At 41.3% G+C, this 19798-nt stretch overlaps 1 protein-coding gene across 1 annotated transcript in view; it reads right to left on the reverse strand.

Annotated features, from left to right (window-relative positions):
- Nucleotides 1-16638, reverse strand: part of cntnap3 (contactin associated protein family member 3) — a gene marked incomplete at both ends in the record, with an annotated part of 120847 nt that extends 104209 nt beyond the window's left edge. Inside the window, 2 exons of the mRNA XM_084481475.1 lie at nucleotides 13848-13950; nucleotides 16522-16638. Of these exons, the coding sequence (XP_084337601.1) occupies nucleotides 13848-13950; nucleotides 16522-16638 (220 nt within the window). The remainder of the gene's footprint in view (nucleotides 1-13847; nucleotides 13951-16521) is intronic.
- Between the last annotated feature and the right edge of the window lie 3160 nt (nucleotides 16639-19798).

Raw genomic sequence — 19798 nt, forward strand, 5'->3', positions numbered from 1 at the left:
TTAATTACCCAAGAGAGTCAAATGGGTGTGATAAAATATATATACAAATTGGAAGAACCACACAAGATTAATTTGCCTTCTTAATTTGTTAAAAGCTCCACTATCATATTTTCTTTGTTTTTGTTCAGATATATGTACGTTACTAAATGTCGACGGAGTAAAACGCAATCCATGCACAACTCTATATACCCAGGGAATCACGCTTTCTAAATCAATTTGGGCAGCGTAGGCTAATGGTGTGGAGATAGAATGAGAGGATGTAAGGTCATAACCGATATTTAGTGTGTGAGTGGAAAACCAACTGTGTTGTTTTATTTGTAACAACAAATGAAAAACATCCCACTAATACCAAGCTTGGAGACAGGGTTGCTACTCAACCTCATAGTTTTTTCAAATTCTCAGTCAATCATAGCCACTATGCGCTTTTCTGAACCTGTGGCATGTTGTTTTACATTTGCACCAGACTTGCTTAGCCTCTGTAATAACAGATGATCACATTTTGTAGTAAGACAAACTGTTTCTATCCATCGGCAGCCAAAATAACGATTGCTGCAGTCAACACGTTGTAAATGGTAAATGGCAATGATAGATCATGAACGCTAGAACAGGGAGTATACATGTCAGATTATCTGTCTGTCTGTCTGTTTATTTTCTTTCCAAGGCGTATCTTCTCACTTCCTTCCTTGGTTTGGATTGTGTATCACTGCAACCTCAGAAATAAGTGTGGAACACAACTAAGGCTGTGTTTCTGGTCTAGTAGCTTATTGGATTTTCATTTTAAGGAAGAAATTTGGTGGCAAGACTAACAATAGTCTTACAAATCAGAATTTAGATTAATATCTAAAGTATGATGGCAGACGAGCTCCAATCTGGGTGGACAGGACGTTTCACTGTCCTTTTGCTTTATATTTGTTTCGACCATTCATGTTGCTGGAGGCAATTGGCGGACACAAACTCTGGCAGTAGTAAACTGTAACAAAACTGTCTGTAAAGGTTTCTAATCAATTGTGTATACTGGTCAATGTAGAAATACACTTATTAAATCCCATTTTGAAATTGTATACAGTTTTGTTATCCTCACCATAACGAAACAAGTCGTAACTCTGCCCCTTTCCGGCCCAGGTTCTGTGCCATCTCCCCCCAGTATTTCTGCTATTACAAAGTAGGACTGCTGGAACTAAGTTAGTGTAACAATAACATAAAATCACAAAATCAAACCACTGAAAAACAACACGTAAGAAGTGCATGCCATACAATGGAGCCTTGCTTTTGCCTGACTTAGATGGATGGTGTTCAGCACAGAATAAACTGTCTCATCCAAATAAAATGGAAGCAATGGCAACTCTGTCACCGATGACATGAGTCCTTGATTGATGAACCCATCAATGGCGTGACTCCTTGAAAAATATACTTGTTGTTTTTTTAAGCAGCATTGCGTTGATATTCATCTACCTAAAGAAGACTGTAATGTGTTTGACAAATGATGTGTTGGTAGCTGTACTATATTATCCAACCTAACAGACTATGAAAATCTCACAGGAATGCTATTGCAATATGTGTCACATTTGTTCGATCAGCACGAATACACGTTCCAAAAGCAGAATTGCTTCATTGTTATTATTTTTGTGGTGTATAATCTGTGGGTTCCTCATCATTAACTGGCATTCGATTTTATTTTATTATAACTTCGTGGCATACCAGTCCATATCAAAGTCAATGCACGGTAGGTACTGTGCGGGCGTCCCACAACCACTGCATTGAATGTTATCACAAACTCAACAGTGAAATGTGCAATTTACATAAACTTTAGGGAGGGTGTGGCGAGTGTGTTTCATGTGTGCAGACACAGACTGTGTCCATTTTTGCAGCCCTCAGGAGACAACAGATTGTTTTTCCATGGATGATAAAATTGTTTTATAGTAATAAGGAAGCATTACTGGAAAAGCCTGACACAGCATCCATTATGCGGTCGTATTTGTGGACAGCAAACTCCAACCACAAACCGAAAACTGTCTTCTTTTGCTTGAGTAAGTTAGTCATTTTCTCTCTTTTGCTGCGCTAAGTAACTGAGTGGTAACAAATGCACGAGGGCTTTTTCATTGTATTTTTACAAAAACAGCAAAAAAAATCTACCTGGTACCTATCAAACTATAGACAAATGCTCCAGTGTATAAAATATGTAATTTTGAGATAAGGGCTTTAATCTAAATGTTTTTTGTGTAGGTTAGTGGAGATGGAATATAAGAATCTTAATTTTATTAATGTATGATTATTTAATGACCATTATTTTATGGGACACATTACATTTTATGAAACTAGGGTAATCATAGTAGCAAGAAATACTCAAAATCAAAACCAAAATTGTGTTTTTCCAGGTAGCCTCCTCCTTAAGTAGGGTTTATTCTGTAGGCATGACAGCTGCCATTATTACCGTTATTAATGATCTTTAAAATGCAGTAAACACGGGAGAGGTGAGCCAATTAGAATACCAAGATTCAATCCCTACAGGAAACTTAATTTATAAATGTAGTAAATAGATAATGGAAAACCAATCAGAATCAGTATTGGTACATCATTTCATTTCTTATTATATCAATATATATATATATAATGTATCATATATATATAATACGATGGACATGAACTTTCTTTCAACTAACAAGTTGTCGATGTTGACTGGTTATTTATAAATTACTTGCAGCTCTTAAATAATGATGAAATACCTTCTGCTTGCTATACACAATGATTTTAATATATATTATATAATATATTCGAAATGAACCATCTTTTTTTAATCACATTCCATTTATGCCAACTGTATGTTACAGTTGGCTACAGAATTTACAGTTACAGAATTTTCGTTCTTAATTGGTGAAGAAGTTATAATGCAAGGGTTGTTCTTGTGACTGTTCACGATAAGGCTGGAGCTGCCAACATCGAAAATGCACAAAATGAACCAACCCAGCCCCTTATCTTGAACAATCCAATGACAATTGATTCATTGGCAAATGAACAGTTTGGGCATGACCTGCATGCAAAATCTATGAGGGCCCTGATGTCCTCCTGACAGCATTCTCACCGCCACATAAAGGAATCACTTTATCTCATTTATAGATCCATTATTTTACATTTGAATCAAACCACAATAAAACGTTGGTTAAACACGTTTTAATAACTCTACCTGGCTGTAATGAGACACTGAACTCTAAGTCATAGTCCGTGTTGAATACAGAATACACCGGGCATCTACAAGGCATGGCTGGTCTATATTAATATTCTAGCCCATCACTGGTGGTCTAGGCTTCTTCCCTGATAAGCACAGCTTTAGGTATCAGCAGAACCAATGTTGTTGCAGTGCTTGGATAGACACCTGATCACTTTCTGCATTTAATGGCGTAACGTTACCTGCCTGAGGTCTACACCGTGGAAGGAAGTTAGGAAGGAAGTGTTAGGAAGTTAGGAAGGAAGTGTATCGTCAGGACCAGCATAATAAAAGGCTGCATCCCAACAGACTACTTGCAGGCCATAGGCCAGGTTACTTCAGCTTGACTGTTTCCTACTATGCACAACCACTGCCGCCTGTGTTTCCCAAACATAAAGACTATACTAAATATTTTTGGTGGTATTCATGATGTGTATTACATGAAATAAATATAAACCCACAAATAATTGAAGAACATTATAGTTTTTATCCGCTGCGAAAAATAAATTGAGATCAAAGCAGAAAAAAACGCTCCTTTGGCAGCCAATCACATCAAAGCTCTGGGAAACAGCAGGAGTGTTGAGATACGCCCACTTATGTTCCACTGAGACCAATCCATGATGACTTCCCCTCCCATCCAGATTGCAAAAAACACTCACTCAACCCAAAGGCAGTAGGCTGTATTTATGTATTATGCTGTGTTCTTCACATATATATATACATATATATAATAAATATACATATGAAGACAATACCTATAGACAATTGGAATGAGGACTGTAGTAATGTGAGGGAGAGATCTCAGAGTTTATTGTCGTCATGCCATACCTTTATTCGTATTTTATCCTTTGTATTTAGGAGACAAAATTGTCAAAATGTTGGTTGCCTAGTGCCTGCCTATGTTCGTCAGCTACCTGTCTCTGTTGGTTTTCTCCTGTTGCAATGTTTCTGCCTGTTTTCTTTTGAGCTGTTTAGTTCCGCATTTTGGTTCACCTCCTGGTCAAATCCAGACAGAAACGTCTGAAAAATAGATGGTCGTGCAACGATCATACTGGGAATTTTTTAGGGTAGATCCAAACAGATCTCAGAAAGGTCAGGGCTAGTTTAAAAACAGCATTTTTTCCTGTGCACAAGAACGCTTTCATTTAGCAAAGGGTATTGTCTATGTTATTTCCACAATATGGTTTGCGTGTGCATGTTATGGTGAAGCATTAAACAACACTGCAGTAAAAACTCATTAAAAACTCAACATTGAGGCCACAATTAACAGCAGCACAACAGGTCATCCTGGTGAACTCTTTCAAAGTGATCGATGTTTATAGGGACCTGGCCTTTACAAGACGTCCCCTTCATTCCCTCCCGACCAAGTCTGGGTGCCCCCGTGCAATCCATCTACAATGATGATTCATGGTCTACCTCTCTAAATGTATACCTGTATCACCTTCTACCATGATGGTGATACATGGTCTACCTTTTTAATACGGTATACCCGTATCACCGTGGTGATACACGAACACCATCATTAAATTATAACTAGAACATTAGTTAACTGTTAAATTAACTGTTAATGTTTATTACTGCATTAGCTAATGATAATTAACGTTAAACGAATGGTTTATTAATGTACCCTTATTGTAAATGTGTTACCATTAATGCTTGGTAGAGCAACTAGTCACAATTCAAATGATAGTGGCATTTGATTTTGGAGTTTTTGGAGGCAGTACAAGGGGCGTCATCTTTTTCAGGAAGGCAAATGTAAAACTAGGCTCCATTAGATCTGGCTGAATTCACACCCCAGGTCAGCTCCCATTGATAGCACCACACGCATGGGCATCACCATAATATAATTGGGGGGGGACACGTCCCCCCCACCCTTGAAAAAAAGTCATTTTGACCCCCCCACATTTGCCATCAAAAATATTAGTGCATGACTGGTCTACTAGTCCAGTGTTCTTTCTATCGCTTCACAATCAAATCCGTTCCACTTTATCAGTAGGGGGAATATCCATATAAATAGAAATCCACTCCTGTTTTTTTTCCTGTTTTTTTTTAACACACAAAGCAGCATCACGCACGCATTCAAAACACGCACCGAAGCCTACCAAAGCAAGCCTATGTTGAGTCAGATCAACGACAGCGACACGAGATGGACATAAGGACTTTTTTTTTTCGAAGAAGAGGAAAGTAAGTCAGAGTTTCCCAAGTTTTCCATTGAGTGGCCAAATAGCTAAATTGCATTCTTCCATGGCCAAACACAGCCAGCTTTTCTGATAAGAATGTTAGGACCCTTATGAGACATTCTCTGGCATTAGCAATATTCAAAGTCACAAAGATCAAATATTCGTGCCTAATAGCCTACTTTGTTGTATAAAAAACCTAGCCTATATATCATCAAGACATGTAAACGTTTTCAATGGCTGTTAAAATATATATATATATATATATATATATATAAATAACATAATAGTAGTCAGTAATTGCAGACCATGCCAGCTCCAAGGAAAATCAATGAAAGAGGGAGATCATTTTAAATCTAAAAACATGGTAAAATGCACCAGAATGCGGGAAATTGCATCTACTTCTTTCAAATATTTTCTGGGGGAGGACCCCCAGACCCCCCCTCAAAATATGTCCCCCCCACTCTCAAAAACCTGATGACGCCCTTGACCACACGTCTCCTTAATGCATTTTCATAAAAGACAATAAAGGAGAAATATTTCACGACTACTACTTAAAGCATATTCCTCATCCTAGGGCGTCAGCCACATATATGTATCTATTTTCTTTGTGTAAAAAACAGAGCCAATTCATTGTGTCAAAGATTTCCACATTTACAGATGAAATGCACCTGTTTATTTTCAAGATGGCATGCTAACCTATGCTAATAGGACACAACACCTAGTGTGATGAGGAAACCGTACATGTTCTCCATCCATTATGTGTACGCAGCTACACTCTGACCAAGCAGATGCCATCTAAACGGCTAAACGGACGACTAATTGATGGGCATTTTACCAGGTTTCTAACAGATGCTTGCTGCTGGTTAAAAAAATAATGGTTGTAGGGATATCAATCAGGGGGTGCACCCTGCCTCTTCTAAAGGTGCTCGCCCACTGCCTCAAACAACACCAAAATCAGCTTTAGGGCTTTTACGTCCTCTAGAAATCCTCATGAGATTTTTTGTTGGTGATACCATTTTGTGATGACGAGTTGTAGTAATGTCTAAATAGACGTAAATATACCGTAGCCTAGGCTTATCCAACTGTTTTGCCATGTCTCGCATGAGAAAAGCTGTCATCCCATAATAACGAATAATTTTAACGATAAAATACTAAACAATGACCAAAGCACCTTTACTACCATCCTGTGCTCCTATAATTCCGAAACGGTAGGTGGCAATTGCAATGTGGTGCCACAAATGAAAAAGCCCTAAAGAATGTTGGCCAACAACGATCTAACATGTTTGGCAACAAGAAACTTGTCTGTATAAATAAAGCTGTCTGTATATGTAGCTGCATCTGAACACACTGGTTGTCCAAATACCCAGTTATTTCTGAGAAAAAGTTCAGAACACTGGACACATAAACTGTTAAATGCTCTCCTCAGATCACCCCTGAGAGAGAGAAGATAAACAAAGAGTAAACTCAGAACTCATGGAACTGAGCTTTTCCCTCAGGCTTTGATAGCCCTTATTGCATTTGTCAGCAAATTGTGAGCAGGGAATCTCTGAAGTACTGTAAATTAAATATCAAAAGGAATGGCACACTAAATGTAACCGTTTGAATACATGTGTGTATGGGATAATATTCAAATGTTGCCATCTCACTGTCATGTCATTCAACAACAGGTCCTTTTCAAGCTGTCTTTGAGTTTCCAATAAAGCTTTTGGCTTCTTCACTCTATCTTTAAACACCTCTGACTGTTTGAGTTGTGTCTATAAGTACACATTAAATACATCTACATTACAATAAAGATATATCTCTAATATTTTAAACTTAATTTGAATCCAAACAAACAAGGTTCACACACACACACACACACACACACAAACCAGACCTAACCAAAACCTTAGAAAGTGCTTGTTGTGGGTCTTGTGCTAAACCTGTTGTGTTCCCTTGCGTTAAACTGAATCACTGTGTGAGAGTGCCATTCAGGCCCTGCCCCTGAATTATTGATGCCGTAGAAAGATAAACATTAAACCTCTCGGGGCATCTTATATCTCTTTTACCTCACTCACATAAATAGCTTTAGCTGCACCTAGCCTCCGGTGTTGCTACAACTTCAACGCAGAATTAAATGAATTGTCAAGATCGTGAGGGTGGGGGTGTGAGGTCTTGGTGGAGACGGGTGATAAGGACAATGATGGATGCATTCTCTCCTGGGAACCAAGAAGCTGAAGGATAATTTATTGGCTTTAGAGAGGACCACTCTTGTCACTCTTAATCTGTCCATCCCAGCTTCTTAAATGACAGCCACTCTGGTGGGACTAAAAGCATTTTAATCAGGGCAATAATAGAGATCTGTGTGTCTACTGTTGCCACCCTTTGTCAATACTTCCACCATCTATCCATTCAAACGTACATACATACCAACATACCTACATATCAACATACATACATACCAACATACATATATGCATACAAACATACATACAGACAAGAAATGTATGCAAATTGGATGCAAATGAAAACAAGTAAAGGGAATTCTTGATAAAGCAGTAAAGTAGTTGTGACACAAACATTCCATACCACTTAAGTCTAGTATAGTAAGCACTTTCATGTAAGACAACGTGACTAAAGGGGCATCTACTTCTGTATGTCTTGATGTTTGAGTGTGTGCATGCATGTGTGTGTGTGTGTGTGTGTGTGTATGTGTGTGTGTGTGTGTGTGTGTGTGTGTGTGTGTGTGTGTGTGTGTGTGTGTGTGTGTGTGTGTCAGTGGAGGCTTCTCCAAAAAGCTTCTCTAAAAAGTGTAGAATGCCCAGACTACTGTAATGAATTAATGCCCTTAAATATGACTACTTTAATGCCTTTGTATATGTAATGTCCATTTCCCTGGGTAAAGGGATATTAGCACCCCATATCGCCTATTGAATATTACTGAGGGAGGACGTTCCTCCCTCAGCCTCCATTGACTCCCATTAATTTCTCGGGAACTACTGGCGGCCGGTGGATAACATGGGGGTCAATTGTAGAGAGGAGGAAAGTCCTAGTGGGTGGGACTAGCTAAGGGTTCTGTATCGCGTCAACGTCTATTCACGAATAAGCAGGAGCCCTGGCTGTGGAGCAGCCCAGAGGGAGGGTTTATCCCCTCAAGTATGCCTCGTTTCCACCGAGCGGTGCGGTACTGTTCGTTGCGGTACAGTGCGGCTCTGTTCGCTTATATTGGCGTTTCCACCGAGCGGTGCGGTTCGGTGCAATTCGGTGCGGTTTGGTTCGCTTATATTGGCGTTTCCACCGCCAAAAGTCTGCCGAAATAAATGCGCTCAGTCTAACTATTTTTCAGTACTCCAACGTTGGGTTACCAACGAAAGGGTGGCGAAAACGTGGAGTTACACTCGCAGTTATTCTGAAATCACTTTAAAAATATCCCGTTTGGTATGACCAGGTCACTGATATCTTTGCAACACAAACAGCAAGGAGGATTGACTTGATCTATAAATGAAGTCCCTCAATCTTATTTGGCTTAACACCATGACCAACATTCTGAAACATCCATTAACATCCACATTTGCCTCAAACAATGTTAGGCTTACAGTCCATGTCAATAGTTGTGAAATTATGTTATTTTAATTATTTAATTATGTTGTTATTTTAATTTTTGTTACTCTGACCGTTCTGTTTAATATTGTGGAAAGGATGTTAGTGAATGATTCAGAGCATGATGCATTTTAAATGGCATCACTTTTGGTTTTGTGTCTTCATTTTTCTTAAAACAATTGTAGCTGAAAAAAAACATAGCCAAAATTACAACCAATAGCTTCAGTCATTGAGGGCAAAAATAGGCCCAATGATAGGCCCAGATTTTTTATTTAGTTTTAGAAATCAAGAGTAGGCCTGATTTGACTAATTGGCTTTGCATCCTTTCCTTCTGCCCTTGTAGTCCAAGACATGCTGCCCACCAGTACAATGCTGCCACTGGTGGATTTGTATCAATTTTATTCACATAATTATCCCTCCCTGCTATTTTGTAGTTCACCAAAACACCCTGAAATAACTTGATTCTCACATACTTATGCCACCATACGCCACTAACAGTGCAAGCAGGCCAATGGCAACCAAGCGCGCAGTCCTTCCTCCCTTACTTTAAAAACCACCAGCCGCCACTGGTGTGTGTGTGTGTGTCAGTGGCGATTTCTGCAAGGAAATGGCGAAGACTGCAAGGAAAGCTCAGCTTCCCCTAAAATTTCCAAAATGAAATGGTCAAATATATACTGTTGTGTTAACATTTCATTGACTAAAAATGCTTTAAAACATGTCCATCTCGAAGACGAGTTCGTTCAAAATCAGCTGCTCATCGCAGGTCAACTGACTTGATTTCCTTCTCTTTTTTGCTAGAAATTGCTAGACAATTTTCATCTTACATTTCGTACTTATACACTCAATTCCTTGTTTCAGTTTAACATAATTCCCACATTTACTTGTTCAAGTTTAATATCATTTTGGTAGCTGGCCATCACTTTGATTCAGGGAGCCTGAGGTCTGAACTTCAAGTCCTGTATTCAAATCAGGACTTGCAGGGTGGCAGGGGAAAGCTGTGTGATTTCTTGGTGTTCCTTAAAGACATGAAGTTGTAAGTGCAATGCCTCAGCTTTACAAACTGTTCATTAGTGGCAACAATTGGAGCTACATCTGCAGGTGTAGAAAGGAGCTTCTCCTGTTTAAAGCAGCTCAAGTCCTACACCCATAACACAATGGGCCATGGCCATTTAAGCAGCCAAGCTCTGCTGGCCATTGAGAGGACACTGGTCAAGTCACTGGAAAATATAGCTAGTTGGTATGACAGGGTCACAGAGCATTTCCTTGAAAAGGAACAGAGAGCAGATTTTACATATACATAAATTGACAATTTATATGATGTAGGCTGAAAATTAGCTTCCCCTCTTTGAAAGACCAGCAGCCGCCACTGGTGTGTGTGTGTGTGTGTGTGTGTGTGTGTGTGTGTGTGTGTGTGTGTGTGTGTGTGTGTGTGTGCGCGCATATGCGCGTGTGTGTGTGTGTGTGTGTGTGTGTGAGTGAGTGAGGAAGAGAGATTTTGTATGTGTGGTTGAGAGAGATTTTGAGAGTTGATGCAACCTCTCACACAGTGCCCTACTGTAATATTCTTCTTACCAACTTCACTCTGCATCATCTGTTAAGCACCTCCCAGCTCAGTAGACCACCACCTCTCACACACAAGAACTCATCCCCAGTCTGCTTTATCTTCAACTGTTTACTGTTACAATACATTACCACTATACAATCTCCCCTAAGGTGCCATTGCGTCACATCCAATGATAAACCCAGTTCCAGCCACTGAGCGTGGGATTATGCTGCGACTGAAATGTATGGATCGTGACAGATTCTTAAAGGGCTAGCAAAGCTCCATTTTAGCAGCAGAACTTCCAGCCAGCAGATAATAAAAAACTAGAATGATTTCTTTGAAAAACAGACTGGTTTTCATCTGAACGCATGCAAGGGGGTTGTCAGCCATTGTCAAAGCCCATGTTCACCGACGCTTTGTATGCAACCCAATGGTTTTCAACTGAAAAAAGTGATTTGGGGGTTGACCTACCCTTTTAAGACAATCACACAAGCACCCTGCATCAATCTTACAGAGAACACACACTGCATCATCCCATTAGTGTGTGTGTGTGTGTGTGTGTGTGTGTGTGTGTGTGTGCATGCATGTGTGCATGTGTGTGTGTGTGCGTGTGTGTGTGTGTGTGTGTGTGTGTGTGTGTGTGTGTGTGTGTGTGTGTTCAGGTTCTGGTTGGAGCCATTGGTTTGATAGCAATTAGTAAAACCTAGTTTCCTGCTTTATTTAAGCCTCACTCCAGGGCACCTGGTTGTTGCAATGGCCAGATCGTTATCTACAACACTTAAAAATCAGCCTCAACTCACCACACCGCTGATTCTGCCTCATGTCGCAATATCTCTGTCATCATTCCAATCTGTTAATTATTCTTTAAAACCTTATTCTCTCATCTGACTTGTGCAGCCTAATAGCCTATTAGTGACTAAATTCTGCTCAAGGGAACTCTGGTGGGGTAAATAGACGTAGATAACAGTGAAATGTATGTATATTCTTCCCAATTAATTCCGTGAATTTCATGGCATATATTTTGCCAATTTAATTTATTTTTTTGTTATTTTAAAGCTGCAGCCTTGGACCCTTCTCTAGGCTTCCACCGTTTAATCAAAATATACCTAACACAGTTTATTTGGCCCAGTTGTGCCTGTGGTGTTATTTCAGCTTTTAATGTACTTTATTCAAGGGGGTAGGCTTTACAATTCTTCAGTGCTTATATAACTGTTGATGATTGCTAAACATAATTTTGCTAATGGGATTTTGCTCCCTGAGCATGATCCCTGGCAGTCTATTCCAGCCAATTGAAGCCGTTCTGTGTTGTGGCTTCAGGCAGCTTTTTCTTTTCACCAAACAACATCCCGCTTGATGAATTAAAAGGGATTAAATACACTGCAATCTTTTTGACAGGAGGGCAGGAGATCCAACCCAGCAACCTGCTGTGTGATCTAATGGGACCCAGTCGTGGCCCCTGGCAGGAGCTAACCAGCCGTCAGGGATCCATCTGGGTCCTTCTCCGAGTGGATCTGTGCATTGTTTGTCATTTGCTATCATTTCCTTAATGAGTTGTGTATAACCCAGGGGCCGCGGGTGGGTGACGATGAGGTGCTGCCGCTTGGCCTCCCTTTAGTCCCTCTCCGGTGCAAATGATGTAGGCTGCTGCCACGCTTTATGGTCCATGCAGGATAAGTGTGCTACTATATGCTCATAGAGAAGTGGAGGGAGAGAGACACAGATAAAAGGGGGGGGGGGGCATGGGAAGGAGAGAGTGAGAGGAAGGGAGAGGTGAGAGCGACAGAGAGAGACAGATAGAGGGGGGAGCAGGGGAAGGAGAGAGAGAGAGAGAGAGAGAGAGAGAGAGAGAGAGAGAGAGAGAGAGAGAGAGAGAGAGAGAGAGAGAGAGAGAGAGGGGGGGGGGAGCAGGGGAAGGAGAGAGTGAGGAGGGGGAGATAGATAATAAGGGGGAAGGAGAGAGAGAGAGAGAGAGAGAGAGAGAGAGAGAGAGAGAGAGAGAGAGAGAAAGTAGAACGGAAGAAACGAAAAGAGAGAAAAGCAGGTGCTACCTGGAGTATGGGAGAGCTAGAGAGGTAGGTAGACAGCTGCATGGCTATAAAGCTATAGAAAATAACAAGAGAGCAAGATGTGGGGTTGTGGGGGGGGGGGGAGAGAGAAGAATAGATATAAGAGCGGATGCTATCCTGACACAGCGGCAGTCCTCTGACTCAGAAACGACCGGGAAATCAAAAACAAGTAGCATGAAAGCAGCAGGGGTGGGGGAACGGAAGAAACTCGGCACGGTGAAGTGAGGAGAGACGGTCTGATCAATCAGGATGCCTAGCCAGCCTACCACCAGGGTCTCGTTTGCGGAGTGCAACTGAGGTGGTGCAGCCAGAAAAATATCACTTCAAAGCTGTATCGCTCCCAAATTCGCCCCCGTAAAAAAAGATTGGTCGACTTTCTATATCTCTCTTTCTGTCCTGTCATGAGTTCCACCCCTGTAAACGGATTCCTCGATCTCTTTGTCCCGTTTACATACAGACTAACATGCTGACGTTTGCCCTCTGCTCCCTCGAGCGGGGAGAATATTGTCAAATGGGTGTCCGTGCTCGGAATAGTTTGCTCGTTTCCAGCATTTTGCAGCCAACGCCTGCCATAACGGGGAAAGATAACCCGCTTTGTCAGTTCGATGTACTGTCAGGTTTTATACTAAGGCAGAAATATTTCCATCGCAGTAACATTATGTGAAGTGAAGCATCCTCTCAAGATAGCTGAGACGCCAAGTCCACTGACCCGGATAATTAAGTAAGCCTATTCATAGTTCATATAATGACAAAGCGTTGGTAAAATGCACTTGGTAATAAAATGTACCGCCTACCTGTGCTTTTGAAAGTGCCTCAGCATTTCTTAAATGTACTTCAAAAACAAGCTAATTAGCCATTTTAAACAGGGTAGGTCTACTATTATAACTAGGGATTCTATTTATTCTAAATGTTTTTGATGACTTTTTTTAAACATCACTAAATGAGCCCGAATATTTAAATGTCAGGCTACTCAGGGCTGACAGCTTAACTCGTTTGAGACCGCTCAGAAACACAAAGATACCTTTCACTTTTCATCACACGTTGCGGCGCGCGCTCATTTCATCGACATGCATGTATTCTTCAATAGCGCGCGCGGTGCTGCTCACCTTCTCCGGTAGTCCCGCGTGACATTAAAAGTATCGAGGCGAGAAGTAAGATAATCCCATTGATCATTTGAATTCCCGGATCCATGACGGAGCGCGTATTACAGGTAAAGCCTCGTGGTGCAGTCAACAGACCAAACTACCGTCCTCTCCTCACCACGGCTGGGCAATTACTGTCTCGCGCCTTGGTGGTGATGCGCCCGCGCTGCTTTCGCGTCTTCTCAAGATATTCAGCAGCGGTGCCTACTCTGACTAAAGAGGACCTTTCCACTTGGCTCTTTTAGATAGAATGAAGAGGGAGAGTGGGGAGAGAGCAAGTGAGTGGGGAGGGAGAGGGAGATTGAGGGAGAGAGAGACAGGGAGTTAAAGAGAGAGATGCAGGGAGGGGGAGAAGGATAGAAAAGAGAGGGTCTTTCACTGCTGTCCCAGCTCCAGTTTCAGCGTGCCGCCCCTTGAGAAAGGTTCTTTAGTCTTTAAGTCTATTGAGAGGTCTGGCGAACCAAGCGCTCTCCCAGCTCTCTGGAGAGGCTCTCTCAGTTACACCTCTAAACACCCTAAATGGACCTGCCACCTCGCTGCTGATAAAGAACCAACTATCTGCCATCACTTATCCTGCCAAGTGGCCAGACTGCAGACAGTCTGTCACTCTTTTTCCACAGCTATCAGGTCATTTTCAGTTGTTTGAGGGGATTTGTGTTGACACCATTAAACATGACCCAGGTCACATTATTAGGTAACATGGCTGTTTCACCTGAACTGTATGCATGTAATTGCTCTAACCAGGTAGTGAATTAGCTTTTTGCCATTATTTTGTCATGGATCATGGATTTTTGGTTAGTATGTCCTCTGCATTGTGCGTCTTTCTGTAGTCTATATTTAATGGAAAAATGTGAAAAAATATTACTTGGGAACAGAGCCGACAAATTGGCGAGGAGGAATAATATTTGAATAAAATTGTAACAGAGACTGGGTATGTATTTGGGTTTGGTAGTCAGCCTATGGTGTTACCATATTTTTATGACCATTAGGCAACCACATCCTGAATCAACTATTATATTTGTTACTCTTAATAAGGGTGGCAGTGTCAGCCGGATACCTATTTGTATGTATTTATTCAAAGGTTAGTGAGCTTTAATAGCACTTGCCCATCTTTTTAGTTTTCACTGATGATTTAACGGAGCTAAGTGAAGACACAGGAAAACCTTTTAGGTCTTCATTCAGCTGTGACGAGAGGAAATGTTCAACATAAGTTAGATGGACAGGGCAATTCGTTTTTTTTCCACCTGCATTGATTTTTCATTTAATTTGGTGGATGGTTGTGTTGTACGAAAATACTACTTCTACTACAACTACTGCACCATATTCAACTGCTGCTGCTACTACTACTACCATACTACTTCTGCTTATACTAATACTATGCCAAATAATAACAAAAATCTTAATAAATAGCAGTATAAATATTAGTTAAATATTCTCTTAATTAAGAGCTATTCAAGCTTACCATGAACGATAACATGATATGTGCAAAGGATAGGCCATGCTTTGCTGTCTGTGTGACACACTTCTGATTATGGCTCTCATTGCTAAAGGCGTGGGCAGAATTCATATATGTTTAAATCTCTACTAATGATGCTGTGCATGCATATCGTAGCGATCATACATGCCCCACCCGTGAAAAGGAAGGAAACAGCTATAGGGCATCGGGAAGTCACATCACAACAACCGCCTCCATTTCGCAAGTATAGTAGCATAGGAGCATAGGAATGTGATTGGTAGTCATGGTGTTTTAGTCATTGTTTAGTCATTAATAGTGAACTAATTTGTCATTATGAGGTGGAATTGTTGTGTTTGAAACTGCCACAGTTTTTTTCTCCTGCGAGACGTGGCCAATATTCTTTTTGATTAGCCTGCACAGTATATTTATGGTTATTCAGGATTTTGCATTAGTAAAACTCTCTTGAGTCCTCGAAAAATGGCGGAATATTGACATGGAAAGATCCCATGATGCCTTCAATGTACAAATCCTGTAGCAGGAAGGATGCGCTCCCTGACACAGACATGTCCTTTTAGCGTCATATCGCAAAGCCAAAGCTAATGAATGATGCCAAGTTATTTTTGATTGATTTAAACTTTAAGAAATGCGATGAACTCTTAAATTGCATCTATTACCTCATTAAAATTGCTTTCGTTCATAACACTTTTGTTAAAATGTGTCTTTATCAACTGACTTTCAGGAAGTTAGGAAAGTTTGAAAAGATCTTGCAGAAAAAGGACTCTAAAATGAAAGAATTTCAAGCAATGAAAAGAACTCCACTTTGAACATCAACTTCATACGCACAAATGTAATCACACCCTTAACCGAACGGCTCATTCGTTTACTGCCTGGACCATTTAATGAACCAGTCTCCTGTCAATCACTTGGCCCCCAGAAACACTACCATAGGAGAATGGTTAAAGTGCTCCCATTAAACAGACAAGCTTGTTCAAACTCCCTGTAACCTAGAAGGAGGTTATACCTCCGCCATCAGCCTCTCTCCGTCATCAGTCAACCCAAATGTATTTATATTCATCACAATGAATGACAGACTCGAAGGGCTTCGCACACCATTTAATACACCCTTACTTAAAGTAATCAAGCAAAAAACTCAAAACAAGAAGGTAAAGAAGGAAAGTGGAAGAAGGGATGGAAGACAATTTGTTTTTCAATCAGTTTGTGGTAGATTTTCATTTAAGGAAGGCACTACGCAAACAAACTTTTGAATTGTATTCATTTAAAACTGATGAAGCCTTCATCCCTCCTCATCCTTCTTAAGACACTCGCTTGCTTGTCTCTTCTCTCCAGTCTTACCTGGTGCTCCACCACCACACCCTGCTTTTCGTATTTCGTTGTGAGCTCCAGATCCTGTGTTGCAGCCTTGCGGGTATCCTGGGAGAATAGGCCTCTCTGTTCTCTCCAGATGGCCATTACACATCCACCGCAGCATGGTTTAAATTCTAGCCCTGGATGGTGGTGGATCCTCTGCAGGCAGAGAGCTAATCAGGTGGGCCATCGCGGGCGATGAAGCTCATGTAATGGGGCATGGAGAAACAAACAGGGGAGGTCTGCAACAAGGTCAACAATGGGGGAGCTGGGGAGGGGGAGGGCTTCAGTCCCGTCTTGGGATTAAAACACAATGTCGGACAGATGGACACACTGACAACACGATAATAGAGACAGGTGGACATTGTTCTGTGGGATGGTGGTGAGATAAGGCAATCTAGTCTGGCTATGGCCTCGCCCCATAGAGGGACAGTCCTGAGCGGTTAGCACATGGTGATAGGGCCGGCCAAACGAGAGGCATAAAAAAGTCGTTCTGGGGTACAATTAGAGCTATCAGCAGTCAGCTTTCCTTATTACAGCAGGTAATCTCTCTCTCTCTCCCTCTCCCTCTCCCTCTCCCTTTCCCGCGCTCGCTCGCTCTCTCTCTCTCTCTCACTGTCCCTCAATAACTGGACATTGCTCTCCTTGTATCTTTGGCTATTTTCTCCCTTTAATTGTTTCAAAGGCCAATAGCCTGTCTATGTAGCGTGCCAAAATAATTAGCCCATTTAAAAGCGGTCGTTAGATTCCGAGCTGTGAGTTGGCAGCTCCCCAGTGGTTATACGCTAATTGAACGTGTGGCTGATATTCTGCACTGTTGGAATATATATATTCGGGCTGTGTCCGATGGCAACTTCCCACACGGGTAAACAGAAACACGGAGGAGAATAAAGAAGGAAAGAGAGCATAACAATGTGGCAAAGATCCAGACCTGCATGTCTGGCGAGAGATATATAGCACAAGAGTTAAGAGATATTTGGAAGAGAAAGAGCACCTGAGGTTATCTACATTGAGATGTTCTGTACAATAAATGTGTCTATTGTGCAAGTATATTGAAAAAAAAGATGCTTACTATGTGTCATTATGGCTATTTCTCACACAGTAGTCTACGTACTCAAAAATACATAGCCCATACTAAAATACAGTGTGGAGGTGGTTTTTACTCAAAGTATAAAAAACAAGGAATAATCATCCATCATCAATTTGAAATAAAAGAGCAAAGCTTTCAAGAACAGAATCCCTTGGATATTGCGTTTTGTAAATCTCAATGGTCAAATAAAAATTGTCAAAACCTTCAAACCATTTCCTTTCAATTAAACATTTTTGCCTGTGGCATTATTCCACCATTCTATGGTGGCCGGCTTCAAGTGTGTGTGTGTGTGTGTGTGTGTGTGTGTCTGTGAGCTGGCGTTTGGGCGTCCAGCATGTGTGTAGGTGGTACTTGGCTTTGCTGGTATGAGGGGAGGTTATTTTGATGAGCCATCCATAATGACCACTGAATCATGTATTTATATACTAAAGATTGATTTTCCCATAATGATCAAAGCAAGTCTGAAATGAGGACTATTGTTATTAATGAAACAATCGGTTTCCCTTTGCTGCGTTTGTCCGTGACATTGCTCAAATACCTTTATTTATACAGTTGATGATACACGCAATTATTCTGCTTTGCATTCACAAGACTAAAGTTTCTGGTTCTTCAGACTTGTCTATTTGTATTGAAAATAATGAAATAAATAGATTAGACCAAACGTTGGTTTGGTCTAATGGTGCATTGATGATACATTGGGTTGTACCTCAGGAATCCAAGCAGAAGAACTGTCTTGTGTTAAAAAAAACTTCTACCAAGAAAAACACAGGTGTTAACATATTCATCTCAGTGAGTGTCAGGGTAATTTGACTCCTTTTGTCGACAGTGCAACGAAAAATCATATCTTTTACCCCCCTGTTTCCTGTCACAAACCTTTTTGTATTTCTCCATGGGTTTCTATCTATCCAGGTAGGTCTTGTTAACCTGTCTATTTTATATGGGATATGGTTTTACTTTCCCATCCAGGCCTCAACTCCAACTCAGCTATCAGGTTCCCTGATGGCTGTCTTGGAGCTGATTGAGAAAGATAGATTAATGGTGGAGGGCAAGAGAGAGAGAGCTGGGGGCTGTGGCTTTTTAATGGCACCGTCTGATTAACCCCAGCTCCATCCACACTAATACATGGCTTTCCACTGGTAGGGAGAGGGGGGGAGATGTCAGCCCGCCAGCCCAGTGGTTTGTGCTGAGTTGATAGCAGACCCATGCTAATGTTAGTATCTCCTGGGCCGTTATCAAACAGCTCAAACAGATGCTGGTCTGGTGCTGGCTGAAATTAAATACATGAACTCAATTAAGAGTCAGAATTTGCTATAATGTGTCCCTCCATACCTTACGTCATTCAGTAAGAAACACTCTGAATGCCATTTCACGCTGCCGCTGAGGTGGGTGGATGGTGAGGCAAGAGAGAGAGAGGGAAAAGTTAGGAGCCCTCAGGAATGGATAATTGGTTGGTTAAAATCCACCATGGCAGATGTTCAGTAGGGCCTGGTTGTGCCTGCGGGCAACTACATCCAACAGATGGTGGGGGTATCAGCAGGGTTCTCCCCAAAGAGGCAGCTCCTGGCTGAACCAACCTGGTAAAAAGCTTCTTATTAATGGTCTGACAGAGCAGCAACCAGGCAGGGTTGAATTAAAGGTGGCCTGCTTGTACTGCTTTACCTCAAAAGTCCAACAACTGTACGACAGGAGCAGCTGTGTATTGAATAATCAACTGAAAAGGTCATTTTTTATAGATGTTTCTACTAAACAATATGCTGGACATGTACTGTATATCCACTGAGCAGCGGCTCTATTGTAGTATGGAGATGATAGCAGATCCCCAGCCTATGGGCAACAGGCCAGTAACATGGCATTTTCCACCTCAGCTTCCAAAACATGCTTCCAACACTTTAAGCTAAACTCAGACACACGTGCAAACACACAAACACAGGGCATTGCCTGGATATATGGCAACGTGTGTGTGTGGTCGACTGCTGCTCTTTAAACCTGCCACCTGGCAAGCCAATCAGCAGGGAACACACAAGCATCAATTAACTCAATCAATCACAAACACAATTAATTCCCCAAATACAGCTTCTCCTTCACTTTTCTCATTAAGGTACTTGCCTATTCTTCACTTGATCTTGACAAAGTTTAGTCGACAGGGTCGGGAGATATTCAAACAGGGGTGGGACG

Source organism: Micromesistius poutassou (assembly GCF_964030765.1).
Source record: "Micromesistius poutassou genome assembly, chromosome: 16".
In the NCBI taxonomy this organism is placed as follows: domain Eukaryota; kingdom Metazoa; phylum Chordata; class Actinopteri; order Gadiformes; family Gadidae; genus Micromesistius; species Micromesistius poutassou.